At 33.6% G+C, this 12,939-nt stretch overlaps 1 protein-coding gene across 1 annotated transcript; it reads left to right on the top strand.

The window, feature by feature from the left end:
- Positions 1-278: 278 nt before the first annotated feature.
- Positions 279-11,644, top strand: LOC107188788 (zinc transporter ZIP3). The gene is made up of 5 exons (XM_015577146.1): positions 279-637; positions 6,813-6,840; positions 6,904-7,155; positions 10,543-10,710; positions 11,435-11,644. Exons 1-5 carry the CDS (start codon positions 279-281, stop codon positions 11,642-11,644), a joined length of 1,017 nt encoding a protein of 338 aa, XP_015432632.1.
- The last annotated feature ends 1,295 nt before the right edge of the window (positions 11,645-12,939 follow it).

Here is a 12,939-nt window from a genome sequence, read left to right as displayed (position 1 = left end):
CCATTTGTCGCCACGTGTCACCGAGTCTTGATCCGGGGCAATACATGTTGTAGTTGGCGACAGATAATAATGCAATCACTGGTTTCGATGCAGTTTCCGTCCGCGTTGTCCGTCCGATTTCACCGATAACCGATTTTCGAGTGAGGGAGATAGAGAGAGGTCGGTGGTCGTGTCCATTCAGTCGATGGTCCTTATCACTGGCTGTCGGATTAGCGTCACTCGTTTCGAACGTGTGTCAGTAGTGTCCGGTTGAACCTGTACCGTGAATCGTCTGAAAAATGACGATCACCGTGGTCCAAGCGAAGCTCGCCTCAATGATCGCCATCGGGGTTGGCAGCTTCATCGTCGGTATCGCTCCGGTATGCTTCGTCTCACGTATACGGGATCTTCAGCAAAGGTTGCTGCTCTCCTGCACTCTATGCTTCGGCGGTGGTGTCTTGCTCGCGACATCAATCCTCCATATGTTACCGGAAACACGCGAGGGCTTACCCAAACACGCGGAACTGGTGTTCGCTTCCGGGTATCTTTTGCTGTACATCGTTGATGAGGCTATCCACTACTTCTGGGGCAGCGACGTCGACTATGATCCCGAGTTGCATCAGCAAGATTATAAGAACCGAAACCCTGGGAATCAGATGTATGTATACTATTATTTATGAGTCACTGGACACTTGAGTGGTTTGAGGAAGATAGAAATCACAACAGAGATGCATCTTTTTCAAGCAATTTTAGCGACTTATTCCATTTTTCGGTAAGATAGTGATCTTGAACATAGGTACCTCATACATTTTATAGAATTACTTAACGAAAATTACAAAATAATAATGGGTTGCAGATAGATAGAGAGATAGATAGATATATTCTTCATTTCAGCCTCACAGCCACGAAAATTGGACTTGATTTACAACTTATCCAAACCTTACATTAGGGGCATTCCATGAGAAATCGGACACTTTTTGACGTAACATTTCGGATTTTGTTGACACTTGGATATGTTGCAGTGTTTAGTGATATATAAACGTATCTCGAAGGATTTTGGACAATTTTTTAAATTGTTGATTCTACAGCTGTTTGAATTATAGTGTCAACCTTTCTTCAATAAATCATAACTGTTGAACTAACAAGCCGATCAAAATGAGCTTTGTGGGTGCTTATAGTGGAGACATAAGAGTACCTAATGAAAATTATTTCAATTAAGAAAATAGTTTTAAACCGTTTATTTTGCAATTGTTTTAAAGAAATGCAATGTTGAAACAAAAAATGAGGTTACAGCCCTATTTGTTCTTTTTATGGACATATTTTCAAAGATGTGGAGTCTTTAAAATTGGCCATATGAGAATCAATTAAAGTTAACTCTGCGTTGAATTATACAGGCTCGATCGCCCAAGTTGTGCGATGTACTACATAGGCTAGTCGGTTTGGATTAGGCAAAATTAAGAAGAATTCGTTTATTTCATTATTTAATTCACTTTTTTCTTCTGTTTCTTACTTCACGTCTAGTGACAGAAGTGTCCGGTGACTTATGGATGGGGGTGTATATGCGTGATTTTGATCAGAGGCAATATTGGTAACGTTATAGAAAGTATTTCTGTAAGTATAGCTATCTACGGGTAAATGGTTACTCAAATTTTAAATTGTTATGTATCTTGAATTATCTGTGGTAGTGGAATTTTTGGTAGATATTTAACGAATCGTTTAATTTTTGCGTTACTTAGAATTTTATTTGGAAATTATGTATCAATGGAATTTAAATTACTACGCTTATTCGTTCACCTATTTATCTTTGTTAATTCAATTCATTTTTAGAAGAATTCATTGTCCAATTAAAATGATATTTGTAATTGAAATTTTTATACAGTTTTGGCTCTTCATTTTTTTTTTCAAAAAGCTGCACTAGTGCTGAAAATGCTTTGAAAGTTGAATACTTGTGCAGTGTTGCACACTTGTTCTACACTCTGTGTACAGTTTATATTTAAACTTTCAGTGTTTTTGTCTTATTTTTCATGAATGTGTATACCTGCGTACACACATAAATTGTATTATTCACTAAAATTTTATTTACAGTAACTTGCAAGTTACAATTCGAGTACGATTAAAAAGTTCAAATTTTCCGTCATTTTTCCTACGATTTTATTTTTATTTTTAATTGTTTATATTTTTATGGTTTTCGTGTAAAGTTACAACGGTTGTCGATGAATTTTGGTGCGCTTATACATATTTTTAATTGTCGGGATTCGCGTAGATAACGATGATATTTTGATAAATACTGAATTCTCATTGATATACATATAATCAATAGAAAACCGCTATCTATTCTTTGTGTATGATAATCTATGAATTTAATGTGTTTACTGAGTGTCTGAACAACCATGTGGAAAGCTGTTCAGTGTGGAAAGTAACTATGTGAAATGACAAATATTTTTTAAATTTCTGCCAATTAAATGATTATAAATAACACATTTTGAAAATACATTTAAGTTTTTACAGTATATTTGAAGCGAACTAATTAAAATTTATGTAATAATTGTACGAATAAACCGAAGAATTCAGTTAAAATTAACACTTATTTTACGTAATCTTTAGCAATGATAATACACTATAAATTAATAAAAAAAAATTCTAGTTCATTAGACAGCAAAATGTATCGAGCAGTAATATTACACAATAACGTCAATGATAAATAAAACATTTGTGATTCAATAGAGATACAAAAACGAGGACTAATAGAAATAAATTGTCAACTAATATTCGCGTACCAAAGTGGTGATCACTTTATGGATTTATACGTTACGTCGCCGCGGAAAATTCAACGTTTCTCTGTTACTGACCCAATAATACGGTCGAAGCCTTTGGTAAACTACTGATAATGGAAGGGGAACAAGGAACTCGATAGATGCTGCTGCTTGTCTTTCGCTAATCGTGTTACACTTTTTCCCTTCTTATATCGTCGGAAAGGTGAATAAGAGTTAAGCGTCACATCAAGAAGATCGATTTAATACTCAATAAGTATCGCGACAGTTAAATACGAAATGATGTTAGCTGTCCGTCACACACGATTTATCGATACATAAGTTTTTCATCAATTATTGTGTTTACTTGTTTCTTTTATTATTTACTAAATGTAACATAGGTATCTGCTGTATTTAATATAATAAATATAACATTAATTTCCTCTACATCATGGGTTAATAACAAAAATAATTGTAAAGTGAACGTATTGAAAATGGTAGATACCAAACCATACTAAACAGCAAATATTGTTCTAAAGTTTAAAAAAATGTATTATAAAAGGATCATAGAATTGAGGGTGGCCCGAATCAATAAATAATAATTTTATAGAAAATCATTACACTTGTTCTTTTGACAATATGTGCGCAAATTTGTGTGTCACTGTGTGTAGAAATATGCATGAAGAAGCGTACATTTTGTTAACATTTTATTCTACCTTGTGTACAATTGAAGCTGACTGTTCTTATTAGTACGATATAAAAGCAATCAATTGCTGCACAGGTGTTTAACGTGGGTGTATTAACCTGACTGCTGGTGTTATCTACTTGTTTTATTTTGAAGAGCTTGATACGTGAACGACTTCAAGGGTATATACCGCGAAGATTACTTTGTCTTAATTATTTTGTAGATTTGTTGGGTTTTTTAACGGTATAGAACTATTTAAAACATATGTAGTGGGATTACGTACGTATGTACGTTTTATCTGATTTCATGTGTCATATCTACTATTAATAACGTACAAAAATAAAACAAGTTTTTTATACTACCATAAAAGAAATTTATGACAGCGAGAATTTATCACAAGTCAGCCAATAAGGTTACAGGATATTACAGAAATTATATGTGAGAAATTGAAGTCGAGAAATCAGTCCCTTTCAATTCTAAGTGTCTCGAATCTGCGAAGAAAGGTTTCCATAAATTTGTAATACTTTCTCACGAAGTATTTGAGAGCGTACTGCTGTAGAGCATTCCTCTTTTTCATTATTTTTCAATATTCCGGTAATAAAATTTCATATACCATCTGCTACCTTTTCTTTTTTCGACGTGCCTCACTTTTTGTGAATATACTCTTACATAAAAACCAGTTTTTGAACGAATATGATACATATATACATATTCTTCATTATATTCTTTTATGTAAAATTAGGATCTCCACTTTGAATAAAACAATCTTATTTTTCACTCTTTTCGTAATTTACAATGGCGTTTATGAGTTGGTGGTAAACTGGAGTAGAAGACAATGCTAAGTTCAAAAGAGCGTTTTTAAACTTGTAAATGTGTAGAATAAATCAAATGGTACTATATTTTATTTACTATCTGATTGAAGCTAACAAACTTTGTAAACAGCAAATTTATCAAAATTGACTATTCTAGTAGTTACCAGCACATATCTACATAGAATTTAACCAGGAATTTTTTTTATTTTCATGCATACAGTGACATTTATGAATTATTTACAAAAATTTAAATCAAACGACAATTTGAATCTACCCAGATAGCACCGTACATCTAACGGACGTCCGTTTCATGTCCAGTTTATATCCCAGTGTCCTACGTCCGTTTTGGACATCCCTAGGATGTTCGTAAGACTTACATTTCGCATGTTCTAGGACTGTCTGTTTCTTAAGTTTTACGAATGTTTGTAGCATTTAGATTACGGATGGTTTCGTTTAGTAATTTTGGCTCAATGTCATTCCGTGCAAGGTGGTGGAACCCCATGAGTAAGGTGTCATTCTTTAGAGAATCAATAGAGAAGTGTAACGACACTAGCGGTTTTCTGCGGAAACTTCAGAAAATTTGGAAAAACATTTTTTTCTCAAACTGATTCTAACCAACACACAATCAGTATTTTGCTTTGAAAATAAATCCAAAAGTAATTTCTACTAATTTATACTAATTTTAAGTGCGGAAATCGCAGGGAAGTTAATCTTTTATTTATTAAATACAAACCAACCTTATCTAACTTCTATTACCTTGCCCAGTATGAAATCAAACCGTAACTTTCAACATTTGTGATTAAGTTTCTTTACGCCTTTTAAGACATTACCATAGTATTTTGAAAATCTGTTTAAACGTTTCCAAAACGTACAAAGAATATTACTTTTACACATTCGAAAAATATTTTGAGAATGTTAACACAGGACGTTCCACTTTTTAAATAGGACTTTCCTGCGACATTTAATGGTCTTAAGGAGGACGTAGAAGGGGCATGTGGACCTTTTCGGGACATTCTCCGAATGTACAGAACGTCCTAAACGTACGTCCTCCCGACGTACATAAGATGTTTTTGTGTTATTTGGGACTTCGTCTATTATGATTTCCATGAAGCTCCAAAGAAGATTAACGTGTTATTGAGTTTTTTACTATACTACATTTTAGACATTGCTTGCTATAAATGAATAAATTTTATAGACTAGAATTTTTTAAATCTTCTATACGATCAAATACTATTCTGAAAAATAATATTAATTTTACCGTTTCTCCAGGAATCTTAGTCTTTGAAGTTGTTTGGTCATGAAATCGTAAATATTTAATAACGGGTATTAACCATGTGGAATCAGTAAAATGCGAATAACGACATAGCCGGCTATAAAACAACGTTTCGTAAAACTCGTACCTGAAACGCACGCGGTCAATCCCAAAAATACGCCATTATGTTCTGATTATTATCTATTATCACCGATAATTCCAGAGCGTGGGGATTATTTCAACTATAATATGCGGAATACGGTCACATAGATTTGTTCACAAATTTTCGAACGACTAACACAAGTGTAACAATTCTTTATCAGATTCTCATTAGTTTATTCGTGTTACTTTCAAATTTGTGAGCTATACCGTACCTAAATACCAAAATAACCATGATTATATGCAGATTTTTAACAATCCACAACTTTCTAGCATAATCTGTCGAATCGAGTACAGTAAATCGTCGATGAGTGTTCAAAGGATTTTTGACATTCACAAATAAAGATCCACAGAGTAACAGTGACTTTTTAATGAGGTTTTGTACAGTGATAAAACTTGGAATTCTGAAGTCAATGATATTTGTTTCAACCGCATATGGCCATTAGTTTATGAAATATTTTATGTTCAGTGCCGAGGAGACTTCGAACACTCATCGAGGATTTATTATAAACCGAAGTAAGGAAATCAAGGGTGGTAGTTTCGCTTCGAGTTCTACCCAAGTATAAAATACATCAATCTCACAAAATTAACACTCCGTAGACAAACATATTTTTTCACACTCTGCAGAAAAATAGGGTCGTCAAAGCCCAAGCTTAATGTTTTACTAATGTTTTTACTGTTCAGGCTTTCTTAAAAAAAAACCTAAAATAGTCTGAGCTACTTATCAAAGTTTTCACTACGTTATGAAATCATTTATTTAATCAAATTTTTATAACCAATTGCATTAATAATATAAACTCGGAGGAAAGACCGGGAAACATGGAAACTCACTTGTACACGTGAAAGAAATTAGCTAACATGATATTGATTCTCTATCTTAATTATCTGTAGTATTTAACGTAATTAATTCCATTGTTATGTTATACAATACCCTAAAACGAGTAGAGTACACTGTATAATATTGAGTTAAAGAAAGGTGTTATGATGAGAATTTTCATTTCCAAAAGTAATGTCGAATATACCTATCACTAAATCGCCCATTTCACGCGCAACGACCCAATATCTCAAAAGCGTATTTACTGACTTACACCACTAATGCTTTCAAGTGATCGATCGATACCGTTTGGTTACATGTAATTTCGATGTCAATTATGTTCTGGATTTCTCGGTTACAGAGAGCGTTGCCGAGCTCCCACACATCAAGTGAGCTGTTCTGCATCCACGAAATCTATCGGTTGCGTTCACACGCCTGAGGCTAATGCGAAGTCACTTTATCAAACAAATCTCTCTGGGAATAGAATGAACAACAGCTGGAAAAGTACCTACGGGGCGGTTGAATATGGGCCTACAGCCCCCGCGTCTTGTTACATCGAGGAACAGACATTTTTATGTCACGGTAATCACACTGAACCGTGCGCCAATTCCTCTAGTACCAGCCTGGTTGGTCTTCTGCTGGCGCTTACGGTGCATTCGATCCTCGAGGGACAAGCGATCGGTTTGCAGAAGGCGACCTCCGAGGTATATAGGTGATATTAGTCAGTGTTAGGATACAAAATTTTGACCGTTTTAGGTACACTTTCAAAAGATTTTATTCGTTGTAGTACGTGGGTCGTTAGAAAAGTTCTGCGAGTTAACTATGGATGACATCGATAGTTTTGAATATCTGTAGTTCATCAATGATTTTAATTTGTTATACAGTATGTTTCACAAGAGCGTTGGAACGATATCTGTAAAAATAATTGATATTTAAAAAAAATTCAGAACAGGTTTATAATACATCTAAAACACTGCGACGCGTCATTAAGACTCTGTCAGTCATTTTAATTGTAAATTAAATTCCATTGGAATAAATGTTGACCGTCAGTTACGTTGTTGTATCGACATTGAATGTAAATTATATTTAAATAACAAATTACTTATTCTCCCTCAATATTAAAGAGTGAACAGAATAATACTATACAGGGTGGCCTGCGAAACTGAGATAATTAGTCTTTAGCAAGGGGATGTCAAAATTTCGATTTCAATTTAAACACTGGGATAATTAGCCTTTCGAAATTATTTCAAATGTACTGTAGACAATAGATAATGTTTATACACTCAATAATGTAACAAAACTATTCAAGAATTATGCCTTTTGTATTGATTTTGCTTCCAAATCTGATTCATAATACATAATTCATAAAAACGAAGGAGAATTAATTTTGTATCTCCTTTTAGGGGAATTTGTTATAGTACGTGGGTCGTTAGAAAAGTTCTGGCAGTTAAATATGGATGACATCGATAGTTTTGAATATCTGTAGTTCATCAATGATTTTAATTTGTTATACAGTATGTTTCACAAGAGCGTTGGAACGATATCTGTAAAAATAATTGATATTTAAAAAAAATTCAGAACAGGTTTATAATACATTTAAAATACTGCGACGCGTCATTAAGACTTTGTCAGTTCGGCATCGTCTGTTATTGTACACACTCGAATTTCAAAGTGAATGCAAGGTACGCTAAACGGTTTGAAACAGTGTTTCTTTGTACGCATCCTAAAGGACCAAAATTGATCTTTTCAACGGCGACGGCTCGTCGCATGAACCGTCAAGAGTCAAACGAGTTCGTAAGGAAGTGAATGAAATGGTGTAGGGCTGCAAAGGATGTTGATACCTTCGAAAAGAGAGGGAAATCGCGTATCACAAGTGATAGACAAGATAAAACCATTTAAACATTTTTTATTTTTTAAAAGAAACAGGTCTATTGAAGTCTACTAGAGAGTGGTTTGGTGAAAATAATTTATTTTGGAAGCCGGAGTCGGCTGTGTACTTCGTGGAAAATGGAAAATGGTATCCGAACACTAAACTGGCCTTCACAATCGCCAGACGCTAATCCGATTGAAAATGTCTGGATTATCATCAAGCTTTCTGTTTCGTGGAAGGCTTATACTTACTTTATCACATCTATGCCACCAAATTAAACAAGTATGAAGGACATTTTGTGAAGGGTACGCGGAGAACTTGAGCAAAAGCATAGAGGCCATAGTTGAAAATGAAGGGAATCATGCATTATATTAGGTAATTGCGGCGTAGTGTTTTCGACGTACAATAAGCCAGTTTTTGAAGTTCTAAAAAATATGAATTGTTTTTCCAGATATCGTTCTAATGCTCTTGTGAAACAAACTGTATGTTACGGATAACTGTAACGTATTATGTCAATGTATTATGTAGTATTATATTTTGTATACAGCTGCTTGAACGAAAGTGCTTTTGGTAGTGTGCTGTGTTCCCTGACAGTTCGATCAGAAGCGAATTCGAATATAAGTTTTTCAGGAGTGGTTAAGATGTTTGTGTATAAAATTGGAATATCCTCCATCCAAGTGCATTATCGTTAAAGGGGTTTGTATTGAAAAATAGAAATATTTTAGAAGCGATAGTTCCCTTTCCACTTCATTTCGGGAACTTTTTAAATAATCCACGTATAACTAGACCATCTAGCAGTTCCACAATGAATTACTCATGTGCTCGTACAGTTATTAATAAAAAGCTAAGTTCTTGGAAGTAAGTATTTAAATTCGAAACTAGTTTTTAGGAAATGTTTTTAATTATAGTCTTCTTGCTTAATGTTGTTCCTGTTAAAAAAACTTACACCAAAATCGTAAACAAAGTTTTATGGAGTTTATCTTTGAGTTTGACTTAAAATTTTCAAGTGTTGATATACAAAGAGATTTTAATGGAGTTTCATCTCAATCCATCTTAACTACTTTCATTTATTTTAAGTACTTTTAAAAGATTAAACCAAAAGGTGCATTATAAGAAATGCAGACCAAATTCTAACTTAACATATCAATGGTATCTATTGTTAATAATTTTTATTCGCAAAGGTATAACCAAATGTACGAATCAATAAATGCGGCATTTCAAATGAAATGGTCTTATAAATATGTATTATGTACTGGAAGAAGTTCGTATGGTTTTGTGGTAGGTACAAACTTCGAGCAATCATAACTTAAATTGTATAATTATACTCAACTCCGACGTATTTAATTCTATGGCACCTTTATCAGGTTTTACTAACTTGTAATTTATACATGTGAATTAAATGTTAGATATTGGGGTAGATAAATAAATGTTTATTGCAGTATGCACGCCATTACCAGATTGAAAACACCTTTTTATTAGAAAGTTTGATACGAATAAAAGTGAATGGTAATTACATGAAAAAATAAGTCTAAAATATTGGATAGATTTGGTAAAAATCCCGGTATCACCGATTTTTAAAGTTAGGAGGCACAAATTTAAATGAAAAATGATGTCATTGTATGGAAATTAGGTAGGTAACATAGACTTTGTTTTGATGCCGCATTGATTATCGTATAACCAAAAAATTTACCATTGATAAGAAACCGTTCGAACTTTTTCCGGTACCAAACATTTAAGTTTGTCGTTCCTGTTAAAGTAGTTCCTCAGGCAATGTTCCATTTACCTACTACATTAGTTGAAGGAAGAGGAAATTATTATCGCATTCATCATCATAGCGTTTGTTTCTAACCATTTTTCTGCGGACTTTGATTGGTTCAACGACACGAAAGTTGCAGTAGAATGAAATAATCGGACTTTTTACGAATGTAATAATCATAAGTAATTCATTGGAAATTTGTACATATATTCAAAATATTCTTTCTCTAAAAGTGACATTAAACTTAACTATTCAATGTGGATGCCGAACAATATCAGTTTTAATCAATCTAGACCATCAGATCTATATATTATATCACAAATCATTTCTTTAAATGTAACAACTTTATGATAAAGTATTTTATTTTAAGCTGTCATTTGAGTAGCATTCTAATGGTTATTAGAGAACACAGATGTTCTTCTGACTTAATTTATTTAACGTTTCTTCTGTATGTATTACTTTCAGGTATTACTCTTGGTTGGAGCAGTGGCCTCCCATAAATTCGTCGTAGGTTTTTGTTTAGGTTTGGAATTAGCTGATTCTAGTGGTTCTATCGCTAGGCTACTATTAGCGAGTTTCGTCTTTTCTGCTGGATCAGTGGTTGGCATTGGATCTGGAATGATAATGCTTCGAGTGAGTACATTCAAAATATCAATTGCAAATTGTACAATGCATTTCCCTGCTTCTTCGTTTTATTACTCGTTAAGGGGTGATTCGTTGAGGCAAAATAAGACGAAAATCAGTACAGAGTAAGGAAATTGAAAAGGAAATTGCTAGTCCAGGCCCTAAATGATGGCAATCCGCATGGCACGGACTGTCAGCGGGGTAGGGCTGATAAGGGGCGTACAGTCATTCTAAAAACTCAACGACGTGCAGGAATAGTAGGTAGAATAGGTGACTACTTATTCGTAGTGATGGGTAACCGAGCAGTTCGAGCTACTCGAACGAGCTCGGGTGACAGGTTTATGATCTCAGCGGAGAACCGAGGCTCTGGCACACGAAGGCGAAGGATGTTATCTGGATGCCGGCAACCGACCCTCGGGTTACAATGTAACACACGGAACGAATCACCCATGAAAAAAATTTAAACTTTTACTCTTGTCAGTGTACTTTCTTAAAGATGTTATGAATAAATGTAAGAGATTCTCTTGATGAAAATAAGTCCAAACCCGACATAAATCGGACTATATTTAATAACAACTTGTAGCTTTTAGCATAACCTATTCTGAACACCTTCAAACGTTTTCATTATTCTTTAATTTATGTGGACATATAAAGTTATTCGCTTTGTATATAAGCTTTAATTTTTCCAATAATTGGACAAGACGATAAGCAGATAACGAATCGATTTGTGTAGATGCGGTACGAATGGATGAAGATCGGATTGCCGATTTTGCAGGGTTTAGCCGGAGGATCTCTGTTGTACGTGACGGTCAGCGAAATTCTTCCTAGAGAAAGGGCGCGATGGCACATGAACCCACAGCGTTCAGCGGGTATTTTTCAGTTCTGCTCTGCGTTCGTCGGTTTCGTAATTATTTTTTTGTTGAACAGCTATCTGGGTACGTGAAAATTGCGATAAAACCGAAGAAATGCTTTACAAAAAATACATTGTGCAAACGAGTCCCGATAGATTGGAATAATAAGTATACGCAGAACTGATGAAAAAATGTACAGAGCTTCGGAAATACATTTCTTCTAGAAATTATAGTGACTTGCGAATTTGTTCATGGAAGACTATTACGTTTATGTAACCAAATCACACATTTGTACCAAAACATATGTTTGATATGCAATATATTTTACATATTGAACTGCTAATTTTGTATCATGTAAACTTTATCATTGAAAAATGTTAAATTGTTAGAAAAATGTTAGAATTGATGATAAGACGAATAAATGAATAAGAATCTTGTACACAAATATTGACTTGCTCCTTCGAAAGTACGTGACCAAATCTGCGAGTCACTAGATTTTTATGTCCATATAAATATAAGTTAACTGCGGATCTTTATGGATAATAATATTTTTCGAAACCAAATTAATACAAACAAGAGTAAACATTTTTTTACTAACAGTAAGTATTAAAGCTTTTCATCCTTTTAAGAATTTTATTGGGCTAAGGATCATATAAGAAATGTATTAAAACTGATTAAACTTTTATATTTTATTGTGTTTCGGGAAGTTCTACATGCTGTATAAATGAATAAAATCCGCAGTCTGAAGATAAGACAGCAATACATTATGTAATGGTATTGGAAGTGTTGTATCAAAATATGAGAAGGATTGGATAATGACAACTAGATACCTTGAAGATTGCGCATAAATAGTATAGTAGGACGAAGTTGATGTAACTATGCAGTCTGTGGATTTTATGCATTTATAGCCTATAGGGGTTTGTAAAATACAATAAAGGACAAAACTTTCATCAGATCCAATAAGTTTTTTGGTTTATTCGAAACCGAATATGATACTTAGGAAAAGAAAGAAATTCCTACATTTCCTCGTCCCTGTATGAATTGTTTTAGAAAATATCATTTTGCATAAAAATCCGCAGTTTAGATATAACGCTTTAATTCACGATGACCCTTATTCTATGTACAGTTAAAATTTTTATTTTTCACTCCGAGAAGAATAGAAAATTATAATTGTAAAAGTGACAGTATTTATGGTTTTGAGCATGTATAAATATGTTATATAACAGATAAATCATATAAATTATTACATTCGAATATACCACTGATGGAATGTACATAATTTTAAGGAACATTTTACATTAAAATTTCTCATTGCACAGGAAATTTAATTGTAAATTAAATTCCATTGGAATAAGTGTTGACCGTCAGTTATATTGTTGTATCGACA

Source organism: Dufourea novaeangliae, unplaced genomic scaffold (genome assembly GCF_001272555.1).
Source record: "Dufourea novaeangliae isolate 0120121106 unplaced genomic scaffold, ASM127255v1 scaffold108, whole genome shotgun sequence".
Taxonomy (NCBI): Eukaryota; Metazoa; Arthropoda; class Insecta; order Hymenoptera; family Halictidae; genus Dufourea; species Dufourea novaeangliae.
This window is presented reverse-complemented; position numbering and strand designations above follow the sequence as displayed.

What these genes read in the sequence shown, in the direction of transcription:
- LOC107188788 (XM_015577146.1), top strand. Translation starts at nt 279, where the DNA reads ATGACGATCACCGTGGTCCAAGCGAAGCTCGCCTCAATGATCGCCATC. An exon ending in TGCAGAAGGCGACCTCCGAG is followed by an intron (nt 7,156 to 10,542) that starts GTATATAGGTGA and finishes TATTACTTTCAG; the next exon opens with GTATTACTCTTGGTTGGAGC. An exon ending in CTGGAATGATAATGCTTCGA is followed by an intron (nt 10,711 to 11,434) that starts GTGAGTACATTC and finishes CGATTTGTGTAG; the next exon opens with ATGCGGTACGAATGGATGAA.